At 34.6% G+C, this 27,396-nt stretch overlaps 1 protein-coding gene across 6 annotated transcripts in view; it reads right to left on the bottom strand.

Moving 5' to 3' along the window:
• The window catches only part of VTI1A (vesicle transport through interaction with t-SNAREs 1A), a 421,992-nt gene that overhangs the window by 237,105 nt on the left and 157,491 nt on the right, over window positions 1–27,396 (bottom strand). Inside the window, exon 7 of one of the 6 annotated variants that reach the window (XM_074295622.1) lies at window positions 2,923–3,201. The exons of the other annotated variants lie outside the window; for them this stretch is intronic. Within the exon in view, the coding sequence (XP_074151723.1) occupies window positions 3,053–3,201 (149 nt within the window). The 3' untranslated portion in view covers window positions 2,923–3,052. Of the gene's footprint in view, window positions 1–2,922; window positions 3,202–27,396 lie in introns of those variants that run through there. 6 annotated transcript variants of the gene reach the window in all.

The following is a 27,396-nucleotide window of genomic DNA, read 5'->3' as shown; positions in this document are numbered from 1 at the left end:
TACCTAGGATATATTATAACATATTTAATATGTATGGGAATGCCTGCCATCTAGGGGAGGGAATGGAGGGAAGAAGGGGAAAAATTCAGAACAGATGGGAGTATAAGGGATAATATTGTAAAAAAAAAAAAAAAAATTACCTATGCATATGAACTGTCAAAAAATGTTATAATTATAAAAATTAATTAAAAAATAAAATTTAAAAATATAAATTATAATTTTTTTAAAAGTGTACAAAGTTTTGGTCAGGGGAAGGGGGAAGTAAGGGTAGAAAGCATTAGAAGATTCAGGGAAACTGTATCCACATATGAAGGAAATAAAAATATTTACTAGTTACCTTACCATCAAGATCTGACAGTACTAAAGAAAGGGAAAAAATGGTATTGAAGACAAATTTTTAAAATTTTTAAAATTCTGGATAGGAAAGATCAAATACGGTCAATCAATTTGTGACACCTGAAGAAATTTATTATTTTAAATATTAAGAAATAAGTGAAAGGAGTAGTTCTCAAATATGAAAATCATTATGGTAGGCTCTGACCTTAAACTAACAAGAAAATGACAAGCATTAATTTTTCTTCCCATAAAACTGTCATTTATTGCAAGGTCATTATATAAAAAGCCTATTTCTCCTTTTACGAAATAAGTAATTATACCATGGATTTAATAGATGTCGAGAAATCTAAGAACATATAAGGATCAACTGAAGAAATTGTGCTTATTTAATATGAAGAAAAAGCTAAGCAAAGTGTCATTCACAATCCTCCTTATTCTTAACTCCTCCTTTAGAAATTTGGACCCTGCTTCTGGGACACTGGGCTCTGGTAGATGAGTCATGGCCTTATCATGCCAAGAAGCAGGCCTATTTGTCACTTTCTAGACATTTCCAAAATATGCTGCTATTCATGTACTTCTTTCCCTTTTCATACACTGTCTTCCCTCATTAGAATATAAACTTCTTGAGGGAAAGATCTGACTTGTTACAACTCCTATGTTTAGCACACAATAATTCAATAAATGTTTTGTCATATATTCATATGTAATTAGCAGGGATACAAAAATTCTCTTTAAAGATCTGAAGGCTTGTCATATAAGAGAGAGGAACTGGACTTGTTCTACTTGGTCAAGGGCAGAACTAAGAGCAAAACAAAGGAGGAAGAGGGGATAGGAAGAAAGAGGAGGACAGATAAAGGAAAAGGAGGAGGAGAGAAAGCTGAAAGTGGAGAGAGACAATGAAGACATATTTGGATAAGGACAGAATCTTAGGAATTGAAAGGGACTTTAAAGCTTATCTAATCTTAAAACCAGAATCTTTATCTCCTCACTCTAGGAATGATAAGAGAATTTCTGTCTGTCTAGAGAGCCCTAGTGAGAGGGAACTCACTCCTGCCCAAGGCAGCTTGTTGCACCTTTGGATAGCTCAAATCACAAGGAAGTTTTTTTTCTTCTTTACAACATCTAACAAATGATCCTAGTTAAACCCTCAGGCACTTTGAAGAAAACATCTAAATCATCTTAAGTGGGACAGTCTTTATTCTGTCCAGGTTCTCTTCTCTATGCTAAACATATCTAGTTCTTTCAACTGATCTTTATGTAGCACTAACTGAAGGTCCTTTATCATACTGTCAGTCCTTCCCTGGACATCTTCTATAACAATTCCCTTTCTAAAATTTACCTAGAATTGAATAAGAAATTCTAGATCTACTCTGGTCAGGACAAAGTACAGAAAGAACATCATCTTTCTAGAATGTCCTGGATACAATTTCTTTCCTAAAGCAGCCTAATAATGCATCTGTCTTCAGGGTTGCTGCCACATTGCGTTTACAATCCAACAAAATCACCATATCCTTCTCAGATGAACTGCTAGAAAGATATGCTTCTTCACTCTTGCCTGAAGATGGACAGTGAGCTAAAGCCAAAACTGAAAAGGAGAGAAACAGGCTAATACATGATTAGTAATTGAGTATCACTTTGGATAATCCTAAAATGCTGTACCAGAATCAATCTTTTAAGACATCCCAGTGAAGTTGTAGAACCCTGTTCTAAAACAGGAAATAAAAAATAAAACATTAATCATTAACTACCAAAGAATCAAAATCACAAGTGACAACTAAAAGACAATTAATGGAAAGACATGATAGATCTAAGCAAACTTTAGTATATGGCCAATGAGAACCTATACACCAGTAGCAGTACTGTTCATCCTTCATAATCTAAGACCAATGACATCACAATGTTAGGGTCAGGGTAGGTAGTGTGTTTGATTGTGTTCATCAGTCCAATAAGAACTTGGATAGCTCTAATATAAGTTGGCCACAAATAACCTGTTTGATCTTTGACATGGAGATGTCTTTCATGTTTCTTTTGCATAGTCATGATTCTCCTTTGTTCAGAGAGTACAGCACCTTCTTTTTGATGTGGATACACTAGGCAGTCCTGTGCCAGTGACTTCCCTGTCTCACAATCAATACTAACATTCTTCTGAGACCTTGAGAATGTCCAGGTAACACTTTTTCATGCCTCCATATGAGCACTGCCTTGTATAAGGTTTTTGTAATACAGTCTTAGGTAAATATATATTTGGCTACATGGCTACAGGGCTTCATTCTCTGCAAGAGTTCGAAGGCTTAGAAATTCAGCTTGAGAAAAGATAGCTCTGGTAATTTATCTTGCCAGATGATCTTCAGAATCTTTCCAAGACAATTCAAATGGAAGCTGTTCAGTTTTCTGGCATGGCACTGGTAGACTTCCAGGTTTCGCAGACATACAACAATGTTAGCACAATGGCTCTGTAGAGCTTCAGTTTGCTAGGCAGCCTAAAACATCTTCTCTCTCACATTTTCCTTTGGAGACTCCCAAATGTAGTGCTAATTCTGGCAATGAATGTATTAATTTCCTTATCTATGTGAAAATCTCTGGAAAGTACATTGTGCCAAGGTAAACAAACTTCTCCAAGCATTCAAAATTTCTCCATTTTCTGTGATTAAAGGTTTCATATATTGATGATGTGATGCTGTCTGCTGGAAGCCCTCTATGTTCTTGGAGTTGATTTTTAGGCCAAAATTAGCACAAGCAGGAAAGAAGCGATGCTTAGTTGCATCTCAGCTTCAGGTGATTCACTGAGTGTGACAACAGTTTTTCCACAGTGCAGCAGCTGACCTGGATGTTCTTTTTCTTCTTTAGTGAAGGCATCTAACAACACTGGAAACATCACATTAAAAAAGATGAGAACAAGCACACAGCCCTGATTCAATCCATTGGTGACTGGGGAAATATAAGAGACAGTATCAAAAGCCTTGCTCAGTTCAACAAATGTTCTGTATAGACTTATGTTCTAGTAGAGGGAGGAACCATACTAATGACATACCAGACCAATAAAATTATCAAACTTTTCCCCAGAATCTAAATGAGAATCTAGACACAGTGATCCTCAAACTATTTCGGTTTCTTATAGAAATCACCTTGTAGTGATTTTTGAGATTTTTGGCCTGTTTTCAGTGATCAGTGTGAAGGAGCATCTGGGTATGACATTTCCATGGCATTAATTTATAATTTGTGACTTATTAATAATTAATCAGTTAATTAATTAATATGTAGCAGTGCTAAGCAAGGATTCATTTATAGTGATGCTCTAGATCAGGGGTTTTCAAACTATGGCCCTCGGGCCAGATGCGATGGGCTGAGGACTTTTATGTGGTCCACTAGGTTATGGCAAATGGGCTGAGGGGCGGAGAGAGAGTGTGAGTTTTTGTTTTTACTATAGTCCGGCCCTCCCAGTCTGAGGGACAGTGAACTGGCACCCTATTTAAAATCACTACAAGGTGATTTCTATAAGAAACCGAAAAATAAGAAAAGAAAGATTACAAACCAGAAATTAACAAAAAGAAGGATTTAAAAAAAAAAAATTTTTTTTAAGTAGAGTTCATGATTTTATTCTGGTCAAGTGCCTGAAGGAAAGAAGCACAATTTGCCAAATCTGCTTTACCAGTAATTAGACAAATAGCCAGGTCCTGTGTCAGAAAGACAGACTATTATTGCTTAACACTAGTTGAGCTCCAACAGAATACTATTTGCCTTGCATATAGGCTGACACAAGTATTTTTTTTAGAGTGCTTATACAAGCCATGTGCATTTCAATCTGTAGATTAAATGTCTTATGTTCCCAGGATAATTTGGGGGGAAGGATTCAAAGCACAGTACTTATTGCTAGTAAAGTTTTTCTGAGAAAAGTTTTTTTTAATCTTTTTATTATTTTTTATTTAAAAAGAAAACACGTTATAAATCTGCTCCACATTAATAGCTTACAAAAGGCTATGCTTTTAGAACAGCAAACCAAGATATTTTATGGTACAACTATTTTAAAAAGCTATTGCAATATAAGGAAATACATTTTTAATCCTTGAGTGTCAGAGTTCCCTATCTCATTGTGTTTTTAGCTCATTATATATGTTTATAATTAAATACCACACGGCCTAAACCAGGTTCAAGAAATCATTTGCCATACTGCACTGCCATCCCAGCACCCATGTTACAGAACAAGCCAAGCATTATCATGGAGAAATAATTTATCGCTGTTAATTACTGTCAACAAAAGCCTTAATATAGCCCTGTTCATGTGTCTCTATAGTTAATTTTAGAAAAATTTTAAACTAAATTTAAAAACTCCATCTCCAAAGAATCTTTTCCTTAATGTAAATAAACTTTCAATCATGTAAATATGTTTACACAGTCTAAGTAGTCCAGTGATTGAACATGTTATTTAGATAATATCAAGTAGTACTGGGGAACAAAGTTATTATTTAAAAACAACAACAACAAAAACAACCTCCACCAAAAAAACCAAACCAAAACAAAACAAAACAAAAAACCCAGCTCCTTAAGATGTTTTCATTTTAGAATGCATTCCTCTTCAGTCAAAGCTACTATATAATCTATCAGCAAAACAAATGTTTAAAAAATTAACATAAACATTGATGTGAACTTGCTTGAACTCTGGTCTTTTATTGTTTGACTTTTTGACCACAATTTTCCAGCAAACATACACAAGCAGCTGATTCCTAAGTATTTGTCAAAAAATAAATTAGATGATGATGAGATTGTCTTAAAATTTTATATGAATTAGAATGTCCTATCAGCTCAAGATTCATCTACCACACATGCTGAAAAATGTTATCAATTATTCTCCATGAGCTTAACTCTAAAAGCTAATCAGGTTTCAAAACTAAGGAGTTCTTTTCCCCAAAAACAAAATATTTGTCTGGGAAAAATTTGAGCAAATCTAGTTTTTTTTCCCCTTTTTTGAGCAATGAATGCTGAAACTTGGAGTAGTTTACAAAGTCACCAAATGTTTTTCTTCAATTAAATACCATGCACATTTCTCATTTTCATTTTCTCTGATAACTAACCATTTGAAGAACATTCTAAATAGAAGAGTCATTTGGAGATTTTTTTGGGGGGAGGGAGAATTCATATCAAGCAACATCTCTGAAAATTCTTTGTATTTTATATTTATCAAATTTGTTATAGTGAAGAGCTAGGAAACAATTAAAGATTTAAATAAAGACATTGATTTACAATCTTATCCTTACACTATCATTAGAAAGTCCAATATTTGAAAGTAGAGCCAACAAAATGTCTGCTTTATTGTATGAGAGCCATATATTCACTAATTTTCCCTGTTTTGTACCATAATAATAATGATAAAAATAATTCATGTAGTACCTTATGATTTACAAAGAATTTTATCCTCATAACCACCCCAGGAGGTAAGTGCCTTTTACAGATGAAGAGTTTAAGTGACTTTTCTGGGGTCATACTATTAGCCTCTGAAGTAGGATTTTAAATCAGGTCTTGTTTTTTGTTTTTTTTTTTTCCCCCTCCCCTGAGGCTGGGGTTAAGTGACTTGCCCAGGGTCACACAGCTAGGAAGTATTAAATGTCTGAGACCACCTCCTGAATTCAAGGCTGGTGCTCTATCCATTGCGCCACCTAGCTGCCCAGAAATCAGGTCTTCTTGATATCAAATTAGCAATGGATCTATTGTGCTACTTAGCAGCTATTACTAATGTCTCTAAAGGTCTACAAGTACCTTACTTATAATCCCAACACACTTATTGAAAAGTATTATGTTATTAGGTTTATATGGCCAAAGATTTAGAGAAGGAACTTTCTCTAATTTATCTCATTTTATAGATGAAGAAACTCAAGATTCAATTCAGTAAACATTTATTAAGAGATTGCTATGTAGCAGACATTATATTAACAGATACAAAGTGAGGCAAAAGACAGTTCCTGTGCTCAAGGAGCTTTCCATAGAATGAAGGAGACAGGATACAAAGGTGTATGTGTGTGCACACATACACACACACGATATGCACAACCTATATATAGGACCAATAAGAAATAATTAACACAAGAAAGGCATTGGAATTAGGAGGGATAAGGGAAGGCTTACTGTGGGAGCCGGTGTTTTAGTTAAGACTTAAAGGAAGCCAGGGAGGTTAGTAGTCAAAAGCAGAGGAAGGCAACTTGACTGATCAGAGAGGACAAGTTGGGGGATAAGATACAAGACAAGAATCTGAAGCATTCTGCATTTGCTCCTGGAGGCAACAGGAAGCTAAGGGAGTTTATTCCATAGGGGAATGGCAAGATTAGACTGAAGTTTTAGGGGGAAAATTCATTTTCATGACTAATTAGTAATGTATTGACCTGGAGGGCCTGGAGGCAGGAAGACCCACCTGCAGGCTGCTGGCAATTGTAGTAATCAAAGGGTGAGGTGATGAGGGTCCACACTGGAGTGACTACAGTGCCAGAAAAGAGGAGGTGTATTCAGTAGATGTTGCAAATTTAAATCTACAGGCCTTGGGAACAACTTGATATGGGGGGTGAGAGAGTGAGAGATCTATTATGAATCCTAGGTTGCAAGACAAAAAAAAAAAAAACTAAAAGAGTGAAATTTCCTTGTACAATAATAAAGTGAGTGTGGAATGGTGGGGAGGGGGAAGAAAGAGTTAGAGGAAAAGATCACTGAATTCTGTTTTGGGCATAAAGAGTTTAAGTTGTCTATTGGACATCTAGTTTAGATGTTTAAAAGGCAGTTGGAGATGGGAGGTTGGATTTGAGGTAACAAGGACAGCTTTTGAATTGAGATCTTCTCATCTAAAACCAGTATTCTTTCTACAATATCATAACAACAGATCAAAGTCACTCATTTTGGAGTTAAAAAAAGACGACTTTAGTTTAGGCCCTAACTCTGAGATTTAACTTAGACAAGTAAGTTACTTTAACACAGTATACCAGTTTTCTTAAATAAAATAATCAAAATTTTAAAAATCAATAAAAAGGGATAATACTTAACTCATATGAATATAGTCAAGAAAGAACTTTGTAAACCTTAAAAGGCTGACAAGTGAATTATTCTTAATAAACCTCAAAAATTATTCTGAATAAGAACTATAAAAATTCCAAACAAGATTTTAGACCTTTTTATTATAATTTTCAGAAATCTATTGTAAATTACTCTTCAAAAGAGTAAATAAATACTAATACTAACTAATAAAAAAAATGGAATGATGAAAAATAAATAAAAAAGAGCATTTCTGGGAGCAAGAGCACTTTATTAGCCCTAAGAAAACTTAGAAAGAATGAAGAGATAAAGCTGAAGTCAGTGAAAACTTTTATTATCTCTAGTATGCTAAATTAAAAACAAAGAAACAAAAATATTTTTCTTAGGTCCGAGAGCTTTTAAAAATACATATCACAAATAATTTGTATGCTGGAACTTTAGCAAGAAACTTTTTGAATTACATTAAGTAAGCATGCACAAAACACAAATTGATACATTTTATTGAATATTCAGATTTACTGTTACTGAGCAAATACTCTCATTTCTCTTTGGTTAATATCTCTCTTTGAAACCTTTACAAAGTGGATTTCTACTACATTTTGGACATGTTTCACAGAAAATAAAAGAGTATAGGTATTTGGAACATATAAACTGAAAACTCACTAAAGTGCTTTAGGTTCACTAATGATATTAAATTAATAAACACATTTTTAAAAAATTACTTAAAAGCTCTCAGAGTAGTCCAGCAATTTTAATCTTAAGGGCAAAAATAAACAATGTTGAACAAATATTGTTAAATTAAAATATCTTAACATTAAAATTTTAGCAATTACCCACTTAAACAGGAAGAAAGTATAATTTAGATTTCACCTCAGTCACTTACCTGTTAGACATCAAAGCAATTATTTTCTTAGGGAAATTCCAGAATTCTACTTTATTATTCTATCTGCAACTGAAAACAATATATTTTCCCATTTAATTATTCCTTCTTGTCCAATCCAATATTATAATTTTTTTTTGTGATCCCAGCCCTCCTTTTAATATGCTATTTAACCATAAGAGTTAAAAACATTCTTGACTACTATATCTTGTTTTAGGCTAAATATTATAGACTAAACAATGCAGTTACCATGATATGTGTGGACATGTTAGAAAAATAAAAACTTGGGAGGTGCAGTGAATCATATTTTTCCAAAGCAGTAAAAAGTACTAGGAATCAGATAGTGGTGCCAAGATCTGTAATTCCCTAAAGGTTATTTCCATGTGAGGCTCAATTGTTAATGATATAAGGAAGGGAAGATGGATGACTGACATATTCCAAATACTAACAGATAATACAACAGAAAAAACCAGAATCCCATAATTGCTAAGTTGAAAAGGTCCTTAGACTTTAATGGAGTTATTCCTTAATGCAGTGACTCCTTCCTTAGAAGTTGTCTTTATTTCAAAACAAAACTCTCTTCTAAAATAATGCTCCAAAATGGTTACCTAGCCTTTGGTAATGATCCACAAGAGGAGAAATGTATTACCTCCCCCAGAGCAGCACATAGCATGAGAGCTCTCATTTTTAGGAAGGTTTTCCTTTTGTGGAGCTTGAATTTATCTCCTTGCAGTTTCCAACCACTGATTCTAGTTTTGCGTTGTACCAAGAAGAACAAATCTAATCCCTTTTCCATGTTGAGTTTTACAAGTACTTGAAGACAGCTTACATGTTTTCCTGTTATTGTTTTTTTTTTCTTCTTCAAACTAAATACTTTAGAGGTTATTTTAATTGATAATCATGTGGATATGGGCAGCTAGGTGGTGAAGTGGATAGAGCACCAGCCCTGAATTCAGGAGGACCTGAGTTCAAATCTAGTCTCAGACACTTAACACTTCCTAGTTGTGTGACCCTGGGCAAGTCACTTAACCCCAGCCTGGGGGGGGGGGGGAAGATAATCATGTGAATGGAACTCAATGGCCCCCCCCCCTACCATTCTAGGCTTCACTTCTCTTGGCACTATGGATACTCAATGTCCTAATTCATGAAACGTGATGTCTAGAACTTAACACAATTCAGAACATACTAAAGAACAAGAACACTTAGATGATTATGGCTACTAATTAGCCCCTGTAATTTCTTCCCCCTTTATTTGAGCTTACCTATCACTTGCTAAATTAATCTTCTTGAAATGAAACTTTTAATATGCTGCTTCTCTGCTCAAAAGACTTCTGTGACTTTCCTCTTACTTCAAGAGAAATAACTACAAAGGCATGAGTTTGAAAGGCAAATTTCAAGCAAGTAAGTGCAACTGAAGGAATAATAAGAAATATGTAACATTTGGGGAAACCTAATTTTTCAAGATATTTACCTTGGTAGTAAAGGTGGTAAAGAGGGGGGAATAGTCAATGTCATTATCCTAGAATCCAAAACCTTCTACAATGTGGTCTCTGACTCTCCTTTAAATTCCTATCTGTCAATATTAAAGAAGAGAAAGGGACCTGTATGAACCAAAATGTTTGTGGCAGCCCTTTCTGTAGTGGGTAGAAACTGGAAATTGAATGGATGCCTATCAATTGGAGAATGGTTGGGTAAATGATAGCATATGAATTTTACAGAATATTATTGTTCTGTAAGAAATGACCAGCAGGAGGAAATTGGAAATTAATATGGCAGAAACTGGGCACTTAACACCATACACCAAAATAAGGTCAAAATGGGTTCATGACCTAGGCATAAAGAATAAGATTATAAATAAATTAGAGGAACATAGGATAGTTTATCCCTCAGACCTGTGGAAGAGGAATGAATTTATGACCAAAGAAGAGCTAGAGAACATTATTGATCACAAAATGGAAAATTTTGATTATGTCAAATTGAAAAGCTTTTGTATAAACAAAACTAATGCAGATAAGACTGGAAGGGAAGCAACAAACATTTTTACAGTCAAAGCTTCTGATAAAGGCCTCATTTCCAAAATATATAGAGAATTGACTCTAATTTATAAGAAATCAGGTCATTCTCCAATGGATAAATGGTCAAAGGATATGAACAGACAATTCTCAGATGCAGAAATTGAAACTATTTTTAGCCATATGAAAAGATACTCCAAGTCATTATTAATCAGAGAAATGCAAATTAAGACAATTCTGAGATACCACTACACTTCTGTCAGATTTGCTAGAATGACAGGGAAAGATAATGGGCAATGTTGGAGGGGATATGGGAAAATTGGGACACTGATACACTGTTGGTGGAATTGTGAATACATCCAGCCATTCTGGAGAGTGATATGGAACTGTGCATACCCTTTGTAGTGGCCAGAAACTAGAAACTGAGTGGATGCCCATCAATTGGAGAATGGCTGAATAAACTGTGGTATATGAATATTAGGGAATATTATTGTTCTGTTAGAAATGGCCAACAGAATGATTTCAGAAAGCCCTGGAGAGACTCACATGAACTAATGACGAGTGAAATGAGCAAGAGTTATATGCCTCAACAACGATACTATATGAGGATGTATTCTGATGGATGTGGCCCTCTTCAACAATGAGATGAACCAAATCAGTTCCAATAGAGCAGTAATGAACTGAGCCAGCTACACCCAGCGAAGGAACTCTGGAAGTTGACAATGAACCACTACATAGAATTCCCAATCCCTTGGATTTCCTTCACAGGTTAATTGTATGGTATTTCAAAGTCCAATTCTTTTTGTACAGTAAAATAACTGTATGGACATGTATACATATATTGTATTTAATTTATATTTTAACATATTTAACATGTATTGGTCAACCTGCCATCAGTGGGAGAGGGTGCAGGGAAGGAGGGGAAAAGTTAGAACAAAAGGTTTGGCAATTGTCAATGCTGTAAAAATTACCCATATATATATCTGATAAATAAAAAGCTATAATTTAAAAAAAAAAAAAAAAAAGAAAAGAAATGACCAGCAGGATGAATATAGAGAGGCTTAGAGAGACTTACATGAACTGATGCTAAGTGAAATGAGCAGACCAGGAGATCATTATACACTTCAACAACAATACTGTATGAAGATATATTCTGATGGAAATAGATATCTTTGACAAAGAGAAGCTCCAATTCAGTTCCAATTGATCAATGATGGACAGAATCAGCTACACCCAGAGAAGGAACACTGGGAAATGAATGTAGACTACTTGCATTTTTGTTTTTCTTCCAAGGTTATTTTTACCTTCTGAATCCAATTTTTCATAGGCAACAAGAGAACTGTACGGATCTGTGCACATATATTGTATCTATATACTTTAACATGTTTAACATGTATGAGACTGCTTACCATTTAGGGAAGGGGATGAAGGGAGGGAAGGGAAAAGTTGGGACAGAACTGAGGGCAAGGGACAATGTTGTAAAAATTACCCGTGCATATGTTCTGTCAATAAAAAGGTATAATAAAATAAAATTCCTATCTGTTCTTGCTGTTTCCCATTAAATACAAAAATAGAATACACATAATTATATATGGTCAAACAATACAAATTTTCATATTGCTGATATCCAAAATTATATGTTCTTGTTCTTTCTCTTGAATTCACTATCTTCTTATTAGGAGGTGGAAAGCATGCTTTTTTATCTGTCCTTTGGAGATGTATTGGTCATTTTGATCAGAGATCTTAAGTATGTCAAAGTTTTAACTGAACTTCCCATCATTACTTCCCATTACCCTTTGACTTGAATGTTCTGTAAGAGCCAGACAGGTCTATTCACTATTTTGTAAGTATGCTTCAAACACTGCTATCTGTGTTGTCCATCTGTCTCTGGATCTTTGCTCAAAAAGTCCCTCTTTCATGCAATGACCAATCTCCCTGTCCTCTTCTTTCTACTAAAGCCCTATGGAGTGTCCCTTAAAAGTCAATTTTATAATCATCTCTTCTCTGACCATCCCGGTGTACAACATCATCTTTTACATTCCTTTGGTATTTACTGTCCACATTATTTACAAATGTGCACACATTAAACCCATAACAATAATGTAGGATAAGTAGAGCAGAGATAATGATAATGATGATGGCAATTATTGTAATTATCATTATTCATAGGTCACTTTTAAGAATTTCCAGAAAGATATAGATCACAAGTGATCTAAGAAGGTCTGGTTGGGTTACAAGAGTTATGATGGAGGAGTCTATAAATTGAGATTACAAAAGAACTGAAATAATAGGATAACTATTTTCAATTGCTGCCAAATTTCCAGATGAGGTACCTGAGATACTGAAAAGTTAGCTGATTTGCTAAAGGCAGAGTAAAGATTTCAACTAATGTTTTCTATGTTTGAGTCTAATGTTCTTTCCACTGTATTATGCTGCATTAATTTCTTTCTTGTGAATGCCTTGTGTCTGCTAGACTTGACACACAGCGATTATTGTTTTCAACTTCTTAAATACCTAAACTGACCTGATTTAATTCTCTATAAGTTTATTTTTCATAATAGAGTAATAGACAGGACCCCAGACTTGAAGTCAGGAAGATCTGAATTTAATCTCCCTTTATTCATCAGCTATGTGACCCTGGAAAAGCCATTTGGTATCTTTGAATCTCAGTACTGACATTTTACACAAATGAGGAAGTTGGACTCAATTTTCCTCTAAGGTCCTTTCTATCTCTATAGCTATGATTCTTTGACCCCAGAGGGATCCTCATTGCTGCTGGCCAACAATTATTCTTAACTCATTGAAGTTCTATCCATTATACTCAAAATAACTGATTCAACCTTCTATTTTCTTCTTAAGCCCCCAATCCTTCCTCACTCTGTCCAATCATAACATATTACCTTACTCATATTTTTTAAAGAGGATAAAATCTTTCCATTGTATGCTCTTACTTGCCACTCCCACACTTTAAAACACTTCAGTATCTTTATTTTCTTTCCTACTTCCCTCATTCCTCAGGAGTAAATAGTAGTTTTACTTCTTGCCAAGGCTAACTATTCTATTGGTGCCCTTAATCTAATATCTTCTCCTTACTCATTACTAATTGTTATATGATTCATCTATTCTCTTTCCCTTTCAAGTGGTATCCATCTGTGTTAAAAACATATTTACAATTCTCCAATTTTAAGATACCTTCTGTTGATCTTTTCATCCAATTAAGTACTGTCTCATCTCTTTACCATCTATTCTACCAAGGTAAAAATCTTGAAAAACGAGGCTTCACCTAATGCTACAAGCTCTTTATTATTCCTTCATATTTCTACAGTTGTACTACTTAAAGTTGCTTGAAATTTGCCTTTCAAACACATGTTTCTATAGTTATTTCTCTCTTTAAGTTCACTTGTGAACTCTTAATTGCCAAACTATAAGTCTTTCCTCAGTTTTCAATCTGTTTTATTTGCAGCATTTGATACTTTTTAAAGCCTTCTTCCTTCTTTATACTTTCTCCTTTGGCTTCCATATTTTGATTTTCTGAATCTTTGACCACTCCTGTATTTCATTTATTGCCTGTTCTTTTCAGACTCTTAAGATAGTACTTTCCCCAAAGTTATCCTCTGTTCTCTTCAATTCTTTTTCCATGTTCTGTCTTTTGCTACTATTAGCAATTCCTCAGCTTTAATAAACATCTAAATATGCACATGACATTGAAAAGTGTATCTCTAGCATTGTTCATTTTAAATCCTAGAACATTTTCAATAGCCTACTGGACTATTCACCTGAATGTACTAGTCTTACCTCAAATCCAACAAATCCAGAATTTCCCAGTGGTATCACTGAGTCACCAAACCTTGAAACTTTAGCATTAATTTTTAATATTTCTTTTTATCTCCTATATGCTATTAGTTACCATGTTCTATTAAGTCTATCTTCCCAATATCAACCCAGTAAATGTTTTCATTATCCCACCTCTCTCCTGTTCCCCTCTACTATACTACTACAACAGCCTCCTAAATGACGTCCCTATATGTCTAGGAAGTGGAAAGTATCTCTCCCCTCCTAATTTGTGCTCCATACTAGCAATATCAGATTAATCTATCATAAGCATGGATCAGATCATGTCCTATCCCTATTAATAATTTCTTAATGCTTATCCTGTACAGTGAATCAAATGTAAGTTCCTTTGTTCTTTGTTCTAAATCCACCACACCTGGTATTTCTCACTTTTCTAACTTTATCTTGTACTCTTTCTTCATTCACGAATTCCAGTCAAATTTTATAGTTTACTTGTTTCATCCATGTACAATTAATTCCTTCTAAACTCTGAGTCTCTCTGCTCATGCTATTCCCTAGGTATGCAACACCATTGCCCTACCACCATTAATATGCCCTTCATTTTCTGACATACTTTACATCCATACATCCTTTACATCCTGGCTTAAATGCTCTCTTCCAAGAAATCTTGTCTGATCCCCAAGTAAGAAATTAACATTCTTTTTTCAGTCATAGCATAGCAAATTATACTAATATTATCTTATCATTTCATTTTCCTCCATAGTTATAATTAACATATGATATGTATATTATATGTATCAAATACACCCCACATGTCAGAAACCAAGTCTTGTATCTCCTTTAGTGCCTATTCTTAAAAAATTTTAGGTAAATACACTTATATCCCATAGGTATCCAAGATCACATTTCCAAAATTCAACTCTACCTTTTCCCCCAAACCCTCATTTCTTTTGAACTTCTCTATTCTGTGGAGGGCTATAATTCAATTCAATTCACATTTATTGCATACCTACTAAGTGTCAAGCACAGTGCTAAGCACTGGGAATAAGAAAAAGAAAGACAGTTCCTACCCTCAAGAAGCTCTAAATCTAAAGAGATGACAATATGTGAAAGGAAGCTGAAAAGCAGAGGTAGAATATAGGGGAACAGAGAAGGAACTCATCTACGAATCACGATGTTGGCAGCCTTTAAAGCAAGGAGTGCAGCTGCTATGAACTGGTAGGTTGAATATCTTCTGATCTTTTTTTAAATGGAGGTTTGAATAAGAGTTTTCCTGAGCCTTCCAATCAGAGGATACTCCAATGAGTACCAAATCTGATGTAGCTTCCAGGATTATGAATTTCCAGATAATAAGGATTATCACCATCCTTCCATTTATCTAGGGATGCAATCTCTGTCATCCTGACTTCTTGCCTGTACTTCTCTCATGTATCAAATCCGTTGCTAATCCTTGTCAGTTCTACTTTCACATCTGTCTCCTCTTCAATCACATCTCAAGCCTAGATTACTATAGTAGTCTTCCAATTGGTCTCCCAGTCTCAAATTCCCCTTCTTCCACCTCAAACTCATCCTCTTTTCAGCTGCTAAAAGGTTTGAACATGTCACCCTTCTACTCAATAAACTCTAGTGCCTCTCTGTTATAAGCAGGGTCAAACAGAACCTTATGTTTGGCATTTATGGTCCTTCAAAACCCAGCCCCTTTCTACTTTTCCAGTCTTCTTACTCCCCTCAATATACTGCACAAGCTTGGCTACTATTCTGCTTCTTATTACTTGCATAGGACAATTTAAATGCCATGCATTTGCTGGCTGACCCTCATAGGGTAAAATGTTCTTCCTTTTCAAATCCACTTACCTAGCTTCCTTTAATTCTCAGTTCAAATTGCATCTTGTGGGGGAAGAATTTTCTAATCCTCCACCCAGCTTCTAATTCCCCCTACTCTATAACTGCTAGTATCTTCCATTTAAGACTACTTTCATTTTGAAATGTACAAATTTTTTATGCTGTCACATCAGAATATGAACTCCTTGAATTTTGCTTTCTTTGAATCTCTAGCACTTAAGAAAATGTGGAACAAATGAAATGCTTACTAAATGCTCATTCAATAATTAAATATACTACAGGCCAAATATTTCTCCAAACACAACACTGTTCAAATTCAGAAATAGTTGTTAAATGCCTAACATGGGCAGAACATGTATGTGTGCAACTACAAAAAGAAAGTTATCATGTATACCCTATTCTCAAGGAAGTAGACAATATAAAGCACAGGCAGGATGATAGACTTGGAACCAGAAAGACCTAGATTTAAGCCCCGACTTTGTCACACACTTGCTGTGTGACCCTGGGCAGGTCACTTAATCTCTCTGTATGACTATATATTGTAGAATAATCACAAATCAACCTTGGTTAAGCAAGGAAAATTGTAGCGTCCTAATTATTCCAAATATCAAGGAAATTCCAAATCCAAGCCAAAGAGAAAGGTGCAAAAGATGATAAGAGTCAGATAAATAGATATCTCTTAGACCTTATTCTCAAGAAGCACACAATCTGATCCCTATGTTAAAGAATAGCTAGATAAGTATTGAGAGATATGGATACAGTGTTATGAGAAATTGGAGATAAAAAGAAATTACTTTTTTGGTTTTTGGTTTGTTTTAATTTACAGTAAGTTTATTTTTAATACACATTCCTTTATGAATCATATTGGGAGAAAAAAGTTAGAGCAAAAGAGAAAAACTATGGGAGGATTAAAAAGCAAGCAAACAAACAAAAATAGTGAACATAGCATATGTTGATTTACATTCAGTCTCCTTAGCTCTTTTCTGGATGCAGACGGCATTTTCTATCCAAAGTCTATTGGGATTGCTTTGGATCACTGAACCAATGAGAAGAACCAAGTCTTTCATAGTTGATCATTGCACATTCTTTCTGTTATTATGTACAATGCATTCCTGGTTCTGCTTGTTTCACTCAGCATCAATTCATGTAAATCGTTCCAAACCTTTCTATAATCAGCTTGCTCATCATTTTTTATAGAACAATAATGTTCTCTTACATTCATGTACCACAGCTTGTTCCACCATTTCCCAACTGATGGGCATCTACTCCTTTTTCAATTCTTTGCTACCACAAAAAGAGCTGCTACAAATATTTTTGCGCATGTGGGTCCTTTTCCCTCTTTTATGATTTCCTTGGGATACAGACACAGTAATGGCATTGCTGAGTCAAAGGGTCAAAAAAAAAAATGGCTTTCACTTGGGTTAGAGAAATAAAGACAGACTCAATTTTCATAAGTAGTTCTGCCTGATTTCCACTCTACTCCACTCTACAGCATATCATGCCTCTTAAAGATAATCTCAGCACCATGCTAACTTACTCAGTTTTTGATATTCAAGACCCCCAAGTGCTCCTTCCTTTTAACTGGAGGATGAAACAATAAATTCCTTTCACGATCCCCTTTCATAATGGGCTCTGAACTTTCCAAGGAAACTCTTCATTTTTTAGCAGTAGCAACTCTGATTGATTTCAACCCCAAAATGCTATGTCATTGTGTCACCTATTTCTAGTTACTCGACCTCCTCCAAGCCCTGTTTTTCAGCTACTTTCTGCATGCTCTCTTCTCCAATTAAATTGTATTCAGATCCCTGATACAAAGCACAATGCCTGCATGTAGTAGATACTTAAATGTTTATTGGATTGAATGGAATTGAGATGGGAGGGAAGGAAGAAAAGACAGCGAACTTTATATCATGACTGCAACTTTGGAATGAGTTCTAGACTCAGGTGACTTTAACCAGGATTAAAATCTTGGTACGATCACTTATTATGACTATAGCTATGGGCAATTCACTTAATTTTTCGGTGCTTCAGTTTCTTCATCAGGAATGAAGATGTTGGATTCCAACACTACTCTTTCCATGTATTCTGCCACTATCTACTGAAAACCAATAGAGATTCTCTTTTCATTCCAACTTCACATGAAAAAGAATGTTGAGACCCCAGATCTCTTTAAAATCAGCAGGAGTCAGGGTAAGCAAAAGTCTTTATTCTTGGTCTTTTGCAGTTGCAGTCAGGGAATTCGATCTAGCAATCTCCACACCTCCTTTCTCTCTCTCCACTGCCAAGAGAATGAATCAATCCTCCTACTCTACCCACTGATCTCACTTCCCCTTCTTTGTCCACGGAGCCAGTACAGAATAATTAAGTAGGGTCATCCTCCAAACATGTGGTAATAGAGAATTGTCCAATTGGTAATTAGCCTCAAGTGCCAAGTTACCTTGTATCTGCTCAGTTCTAGCCCTCTACAATGATATGACCCATGTCCCAAGTTATCAATACAAGACAGAATATCCAAGGGAGGAAATGTTATTAATGAAGGAAACATTAAAAGGTTATACTTTTTCACCTGTGACTTTTGACTTTTTTGGAAATGGTTTTAAATGTCATTTAAAAAATAGCCTGCAAGGTTATAAAGGCTCCTAAAATTTTAAATAGCACCATGAAGCTTACTTTTACATTGTGTTATGAATGCACATCATAAAATGATTCACAGATATGTCAGTTATAGAATATTAAGAATAGAAAGGTTCTAGATTTACTACCTCCTCCTAACTGATTCCTTTCTAAAAACTGCTGAATACTTGAACAGTTCAAAAACTCAACTGGTCATTCCTTAACATTTCCCTTTCTTCAATATCAGAAGTGGAAAATCAATTAAATATGGCTGAGCATGATTCTGGTCCATCATAAAGAACTCTTGAATCATATCTGTAATGCTGTTGTCTCTCTTAGGCTATCCTATTGTGTGGGCTACCATAATACATGGATCTTGCTTTGGTTTAGAGCAGAACCCAGGGATTACTGTACTGAATTGGGAATGATTAAGGCTTCAAAGTCATGCCTGGCCTATACCAATACTGTCAGTGACTCTTCCTCCATTTGCCTAAGATCATCCTGAAGCTCAGCAACTAAAATCTAGATATTGAGACATACCTGGTATTTATCCTTTGCCCCGAACCCCTAATTTCTACATCTTTTCATTCTTGATATTGACTTGCAGGACTTAAGCCTTTCTGTGCATGAAAACAATGACCACAGAGTTCTATAGCTCCTATTATCACTGGATCATTTTCAGAATGACACCTTTTTTAATGAAAATGTTTGAAAAAGCTTCAAATGGAATAATTAGGACGCTACAATAAACTTAAAATTAATATGTGACCTGAATATTAAAAATTATAAAATGAAAACATAAAAATATAGTTTAAAAATGACCGGATTAATTTCAAATTTATGTATGACTAGAAAAAAATAATTTAAAAAAGGCATAATTGATGTCTTTTATTATTTTTATTATGTCATCATAATTTCCCTCAATATCCTTCCTCTTCCTCCTCCCAAAGATTTCTCTGTTTAAATGGGAGGTAGGTTCTATTATTATCTTCAATTTATAGATAAAGAAACTGAGGCATAAGAGGTTAAGTAATTTGGGTCACATATCTAATAATAGTTTCTGAGTCCCAACTTGAACTTAGGTCTTCCTGACTCCAGTACTGGTGCTCTGTGTCATCTGGGTCAAATATAACAAATACTATTAAAAAGAAAAAGGAAAGGAAAAAGAAAGGAAAAAAATCAACTGATCAATACAATGAAAAAGTGCAATGTATTATACTTGCAGACCTTCCACCTCTGCATATTATTCCCAAGATGCAAGTGACAGTAGGAGCTATCAAACTCTGTGATTATTGTTTTCATACACAGAAAGAAAGAAATCCTGCAAGTCAATAACATGAGTAATAGGGTCTAAAAATGAAGGGTTATTTTGGGGGTGGAATTGAAATGTATTTTTACATTTTTTTCAAATTATGCTTGTTCTTTGTAATTTTGTAACAGTTTTTGATTTTGTGGGTGACTGTTCTTTCCATTCACCTTGTTACAGACATGTATATTGTTTTCTTGATTCTACATACATACCTTTCTATACTTCTGTTTTTTTAACAGTTACATATTTTCTACAGCAGAGTAATATTCCATTCCATGCATATCTATCTACTTTGTTTTCAATACTTTGCTATCAGAAAAGGTGATACTATAAATAAGCTGGTGTACACAGGAATTATGTTCTTATTAATGGCCTCCCTGAGATGTAAGCCTAGTAGAAAAATCTTTAGGTTAAAGGATATGAACATTTTACTTACTTTTTTTTTTTTTTTTTTGGCATAAGATCAGAGATGATGTTTGTAAAGTGCTTAGCAAAATGCCTGGCCTATAGTAGGTGCTATATAAATGTTTATTACTTTTCTACCATAAAAAAAAAGATATTGAAAAAAGTGATGAAATCATGAAAAAGCTTGGCACACATAAAAAAAAAATTAAAGAAGTAGGATAAGAAGGGAAGGAAAAAAGACTAGTAAAACAAAGTTTGAATAAGAAGCTGCTTTTGAAAGATATCTTCTTATCATTCATCTTGCCATTCTGATGAGGTCAGAGTAGCAATTACTAGTATGAAAGAAACATGTGACAAATTCACATTCTCTTTGCCAAAGGGTAGGTTTATTTAAGAGAAGAGGTTATATACAAAATGATGAGGTAAAACAGGCACCAGGAAAGGCAAAAATGAAAGAGTTGGAAAAGCATTAGGGTTATCATCATTAAGGAAAGGAGTTTGGAAGAATCTATTAAAGGAATAAGACATGAGGTCATTGACTGGCAGGGGGAGTTTAGCAGACTCACCAGAGTTAGCTACAGTAAGGAGATAGATGCCATTAAAGGGAAGATATTATATGGGAGAGAGGTAGTAACTCACAGTCAACTTAGTCCTGAAAAGGACTTAGCAAAGATCTTCATCATGAGCATATATTTTATAGGGGAAATACAACCTTGGGGTTCTTTAAGGGAAATTGAGAAGTTCCAAGGATCTCAGAGGGAGAGATCAAGGAGGAGCCAGATGGAAATTGAGAAGTACCAAGGATCTCAGAGGGAGAGATCAAGGAGGAGCCAGATCAAGGAGGAGCACCTGGCACATCAGATTCCAGACTCATCTAAAGATATGCTAATCAACATCTCAAAGGTTGTTTAAAGATACCTAGAGGTTTGAGGGACAGAAAATGGAGGCTGATAAAGAGTTCCATCTTTACAAATCACTCTATACAAACAGGATAGTTTGGGACTTGGTTATTCCTGATAATAGCCAAATGGGCTTCTTCAGACAAGGGAAGAAGGTAAACACAAAGTCCATATCAACTGTACTCTCTTGGCCCTTCATTCTCTATGCCCCAGCTTCTTTTTTTTTTTTTTTTAAATATACACATCATTTATTAAAAATAGGTTTCAACATGTATTGGTCAATCTATCATTTGCGAGAGGGAATGGAAAGGAGGGGAAAAATCGGAACAAAAGGTTTTGCAATTATCAATGCTGAAAAATTACCCAGGCATATAGCTTGTAAATAAAAAAACTATAATAAAAAAATAAAATAAAAAATAAAAATAGGTTTCAAGTGAAATAAAGTAGAAATGTATATCCCAGTTTCTTAAGCTATAGTTCAGAACTCCATATAAAAGCCTGTAGTGTTGTTAGTTCGGTTTTCTGAAGGTCTCTTGGGCAGTCTTCTTTTCAGTTCAGTAATCACCACAAGAATAGCCAGGTGTTAAAGTTCAAAAGTCTTTATTGTCTCCTTCACCTGGTGCTCAGCTAACTTTCTCTTGGCCTTCAGAGGACTTGGTTTCAGTAGAGAACATGCAGGAGGACAGGCCAGCGACCACAAAACTGATGAAGATAGAAAATCAATCTATCTCTCCTTGTCTCCAAGATCTTAAGCTCCTGACTCCAGTCCTCTTGTCTTCTCTAACTCTGTATGAATCTGAGGCTCCCAGCTTATATGCTCTACACTGAGTATAAACCAATCATTATATCACTAGGAAACCATTACCTGTAATATTAAATCAATTATACTGAACTTACAGAACTATTAAGCACCATGCTAAACTAAATAACCATTGTCTCATCAATTTTACTAACTTAACACCCTGTAAGAATCTTTGTTTCAGAGTTCTGGCCTGTAAAAAAAGCTCATAACTGAATATGGGGGGGTTGTAAAATTATAATTATCATCATTAATTATTTGACTTACATACCTTTATACCCAGGATCATGTAAAAATTTCTCAGGTAAAAAGAGGATGCAAATGGAAAACGTTTAAGAAGCCCTGGTCTATGCCACTAGACTTCTGAAATCAAGCCCCGAGAAATCAGGTTCTGCCTAGAAATAAGCTGTTTTTAAGCTCAAAAAGTTATCAAACTGTGCATATCCTTTGATCTAGCAGTGTTACTACAGGGCTTATATTCCAAAGAGATCTTAAAGAAGGGAAAGGGACCTGTATGTGAAAGGGACCTATTTGTGGCAGCTCTTTTTGTAGTGGCTAGAAACTGGAAACTACATGGATGCCCATCAGTTGGAGAATGGCTAAATAAATTGTGGCATATGAATATTATAGAATATTATTGTTCTGTAAGAAATGACCAGCAGGATGATTTCAGAAAGGCCTGGAGAGACTTACTTCAACTGATGCTGAGTGAGATGAGCAGGACCAGGAGATTGTTGTATACTCTTCAACAACAATACTATATGATAATCAATTCTGATGGATGTGGCCATTTTCAACAATGAGATGAACCAAATCAGTTCCAATACAGCAGTAATGAACTGAACCAGCTACACCCAGCGAAAGAATTCTGGGAGATGACTATGAACCACTACATAGAATTCCCAATCCCCCTATTTTTGTCTGCCTGCATTTTTTATTTCCTTCACAGGCTAATTGTACACTATTTCAAAGTCTGATTCTTTTTGTACAGCAAAACAACTGTTTGGTCACGTATACATATATTGTATTTAATTTATACTTTAACATATTTAACATATTGGTCAACCTGCCATCTGGGGGGGGGGGGAGGAGAAAAATTAGAACAAAAGATTTGGCACTTGTCAATGTTGTGAAATTACCCATGCATATATCTGGTAAAAAAAAAAAAGAAGGAAGGAAGGAAGGAAGGAAGGAAGGAAGGAAGGAAGGAAGGAAGGAAGGAAGGAAGGAAGGAAGGAAGGAAGGAAGGGAGGGAGGGAGGGAGGGAGGGAGGGAGGGAAGGAGAGGAGGGAGAGAGGGAAGGAGAGGAGGGAGGGAGGGAGGGAGGGAGGGGAGGGGAGGGAGGGAGGGAGGAGGAAGAGAGGGAAGGAGGGGAGGGAGGGAGGGAGGGAGGGAGAAAGAAAGAGAAAGAGAGAGAAAGAAAGAAAAAAAGAAAGAAAGAAAGAAAAATGTTCTGACTTGTGAGAAAGTGAGCACAAACTCACATAGCCTTTTCTCTTTTAGTTGAAACTTTATCCACATCTGGTAAGTTTTGTCAAGATGTCAAAAGAGGTAAACAGTCAATGTTTGAGGAATGCCAGGTGTTTGTGGTAAGACAAGTACACTGTTGGTAGAATTGTGAATTGATCCATGTGCTTTGGGAAGCAATTTGGAATTATGCTTTTAAAGTAACTAAAATATCCACTCCCTTTGGTTCTCGGACCCAACTGTTAGACATAATACCCCAAAAAGAAAGGACCCATATAAAACAAAATACTTATAAGAACACTTTCTAATTGTCACAAAGAATTAGAAACAAACTAGATACTCATCAACTGGGAAATGGTTTTAAAAATTCATTACATGAATGTAATGGAATATTATTATAGGGAATGATGAATATGGAAAAATACTGAGAATCACAGTAAGCTCTATATGAAATGATGTACAAAAGCACATAATCTGAGAATTGGAAAAGTCTTGAGTGTCCAATTAAGGAAAATGAATGATTTTTAAATAGTCAAACAGTATAAATGCTTTTCTCTGTTCAAATTTTATCATTGACTTAATTATGTATGTTTTTAGAAATGACTGGATGGATTCTTTAGTGGCTATCCTTCAATCTATCCATCCCTTCTTAATTTCTGAAGAGATTAATAAAGTGTGTAAATTGGGATGACTTATCAAGTGAGCCCTAATATGGTAAGAGTATTTTAGTAGAAAAGTAAATTATATTCACTTACTTCTGTGTACAAAAATACCATTTCATGAAAACTAGAAATCTGTACTTAAATAGCACCCTAACATTAAGGCTTTTACCTTCAATCCCGATACACATTAAATCTATAAAAAGGAAGAAAAATATAAATTATCATCTTGTAGGAAACAGTGTTTCAATTCCCATGAAACCAGAAATTTAGACTTTTCTAATGTCAAATTCTTTCTCTGTTGGCTTAATATTTTCTATCAGATATAGAAATTTTATGCTATATAATATGTATGTATACACAGGAACATATACAGAAATAAGGTTTACATCATAAGTATTAAGTATTATATATTTTGTGATGATACTGATATCTAAATATCTTTTTAAAAATCCAATTCTCTTTGGTTACTTACCAATAGTACTGTACCATTTTTAAAAACTCTTATTTTACAAATAAAATAGCTAGTTTGCTTTTTTGCTATTGTAGTTTTGCTTTTGGGTTTTGTTTTTACTTTATTTTTAAATTAATATTATAAATTTTTTGACAGTACATATGCATGGGTGATTTTTTACAACATAACCCTTGCACTCACTTTTGTTCCGAAATTTCCCCTCCTTCCCTCCACCCCCTCCCCTAGATGGCAGGCAGTCCCATACATGTTAAATATGTTATAGTATATCCTAGTAATTATATTGTGTGCAGAAACGAATTTCTTATTGCACCGGAAGAATTGGATTCAGAAGGTAAAAATAACCTGGGAAGAAAAACAAAAATGCAATCAATGGGTTTTGTTTTTAACAAAGACTATTGACTTCATTAAGTTCCTTAACAGCAACAAATAAATAAATAAATAAATAGAGATATTTAGAATGTTATTGTCTTTTCATGTAAAATACAGATCTAAACTACAATACAATAAGATGGAAAGGAGCTAAAATTTAAAGGGAAAATGCTCACAGAAACCTTCTTACTGCTTTGGGTTGGACTAAATTGCCAGAAACTGTGTACTATAAGCAGAAGGTGTTATGAAAAATGGAAGACTGCAGAGTGATGAAATGTTCCTAGTGCTAACATGTATGGAAGTTAATATGGCAAGTTGAGGGAAAGGATGGGAGTTGAACATATATTAAAAGAGGGGAGGGGCCTACATAATGACAACCTATGTGAGAAACACAAACCTGAAAAGCTAATACAAGTACAAATGGGATCTTATCTTTCATAGACCATTACACCCTATTCACTACCTTGAGAATTATTAGGTAGGAAATAGGATAACTTTTCCTCCTTCATTCTCTTCATTACTAAGTGGGTATTTAGCATGTATTTAGTACAGTAGCCCAAATCTGACCTTTAAAATGTTACTTTATAATACTCTATTGAGTCAAAATGTAGCAATTTCTAAATATATAATATTCTGAAGTAATTTTTCTATATTTAATTGTTTTAATATTGCTTAATTTATAAATTAATTATGTTAACAATTTGAAAGAAAGGGAAGAGTAGATAGTAAAAATGCACAAATTACAATTATTTAAGGGAAGTGGGAATAACATTACATTTATTGGAAGTCAGTCACTCCCTTTTTGACGATTTTTTTATTTTTATAAAACTAAGTTAAACGTGGAAAAGGTTAACACCCAATTCTAGCTTAGTTCAGGTAAGTGTATATTGCAAAAGCCACTTTAAAAGCCCTATAAAGTTTTTTAATGCACTTTTTCAGGTCAAATCCAGCTCATTTTTCTTTCATGACATCAGAATAGTGGTTTTCAGTTTCATTCCATCAGAGACCAACTGGCTTTTAAACTCTATTTTTCTAAAATCAACAAAACAGTTTAAGGCAGAATAACTTCCTAATTAAAACAAGGCATTAAAATAGTAAGATAGCATCAGAAGCACTTAGGATGGTCTAAAACACATGGGAGATAAATTAAAGGGAGGTCTAAAAGGGATATAAAAGGTAAAGAAAAAAATATTTTTGCGAATGTATCATTATAGTTAGTTAACACATTTGCCTAGTTATCATTCTTAATGGTTATGAAACAATATTATGTCTATGATCTCATTTTATCCTCAAAAGAACCATATGAGGTAAGTACAAGTGTATCATTTCCATTTTACAGATTAAAATATTGAGGCTTGAAGAGGTTAAAGGGGCTATTTATAGTTAAAAAATAATAAGAGATAAGACTTAAATCCAGTGGTTTTTTACCATTATATAATACCATATTCTGGAATGGTATAATGGAAAGGTAGAACTATGTTTACCAACAATTATAAGACCATGCTTACAAAATATACTTATTTGTAGATTAGTCTTAGATGATTCTATTTGGAATTTTCTTGGCAAAGATGCTGAAGTGTTTGCCATTTCCTTCTCTAGATCATTTCACAGTTGATTAGGGTTAAACAGGGTTAAATGATTCACCCAGGGTTGCAGGGCTAGTGTGAGTCTGGATTTGAACAAATTGGATGAAAAAGTCAGGATCTGATTATGGACCATTTTTCCATAGGAGTAGAAAGGATATGATTTAATAAAATGAAATTGAATGGAACAAATGTAAATTCTTATACTGGGATTCAAAAACTCAATGCCAGAGGAATAAAATATGCCACGGTTAGCTAGACAGCCATTCTTTTGAAAACTATTAAATGTTTTTAAATGGGCTGAAATCTTATTAGGAGTAAACTGTGTATTGCCACAGCGCTACTCTCCCTTCCCCACCAAAAAGAAAGAAAAGCTAATGTTAGGTTAGAATATCAAGAAAGTGAAAGTCAACATACTTTTTGATGTACAATGGCCAGATCATCACATGTGGAATGTTATGTTCATCTGTATTCTATTTTTTTTAGAAGCCAACTTCTAAATTGTAAAAGTGTCCAGAGAATCATTTTTTAGAATTATATACAGCCTCAAGAACATATGAGGATTAGCTAAAGTAACTGAGAGTGTTCCCACTCCCAGCAGAAGAGAAGACTTGGGAGGAGTGATATTGTTGTCCTAAAGCATTTGAGGGGTTATTAAGAAAAAGAGAAATTCAATTTCTTCTGCAAAATCACTGAGGGCAGAATTAGAAGGCATTAGTACAAGTCAGAAAGGAAGATTCTGGTTCAATGTAAGAAAATACTATTAATTAGTATGCCTTGGAAAATAAGGATGTGATTCATTCCAGTTCACATAGTAAGAGTGCAGAGCTACAATTTGAGTACAAATTTTCTGAATCTTGATCCAAAGATTTACTATACTGGACCATACTGTAATTTTCATTCAAGGTGATAACTCAGGTTGTCTATAAACATGTAAAGATTCCCATT

This window comes from Sminthopsis crassicaudata, chromosome 2, assembly GCF_048593235.1.
Source record: "Sminthopsis crassicaudata isolate SCR6 chromosome 2, ASM4859323v1, whole genome shotgun sequence".
In the NCBI taxonomy this organism is placed as follows: Eukaryota; Metazoa; Chordata; class Mammalia; order Dasyuromorphia; family Dasyuridae; genus Sminthopsis; species Sminthopsis crassicaudata.
Note: the sequence above shows the minus strand (reverse complement) of the source record. Positions and strands in the feature narration are given on the sequence as shown.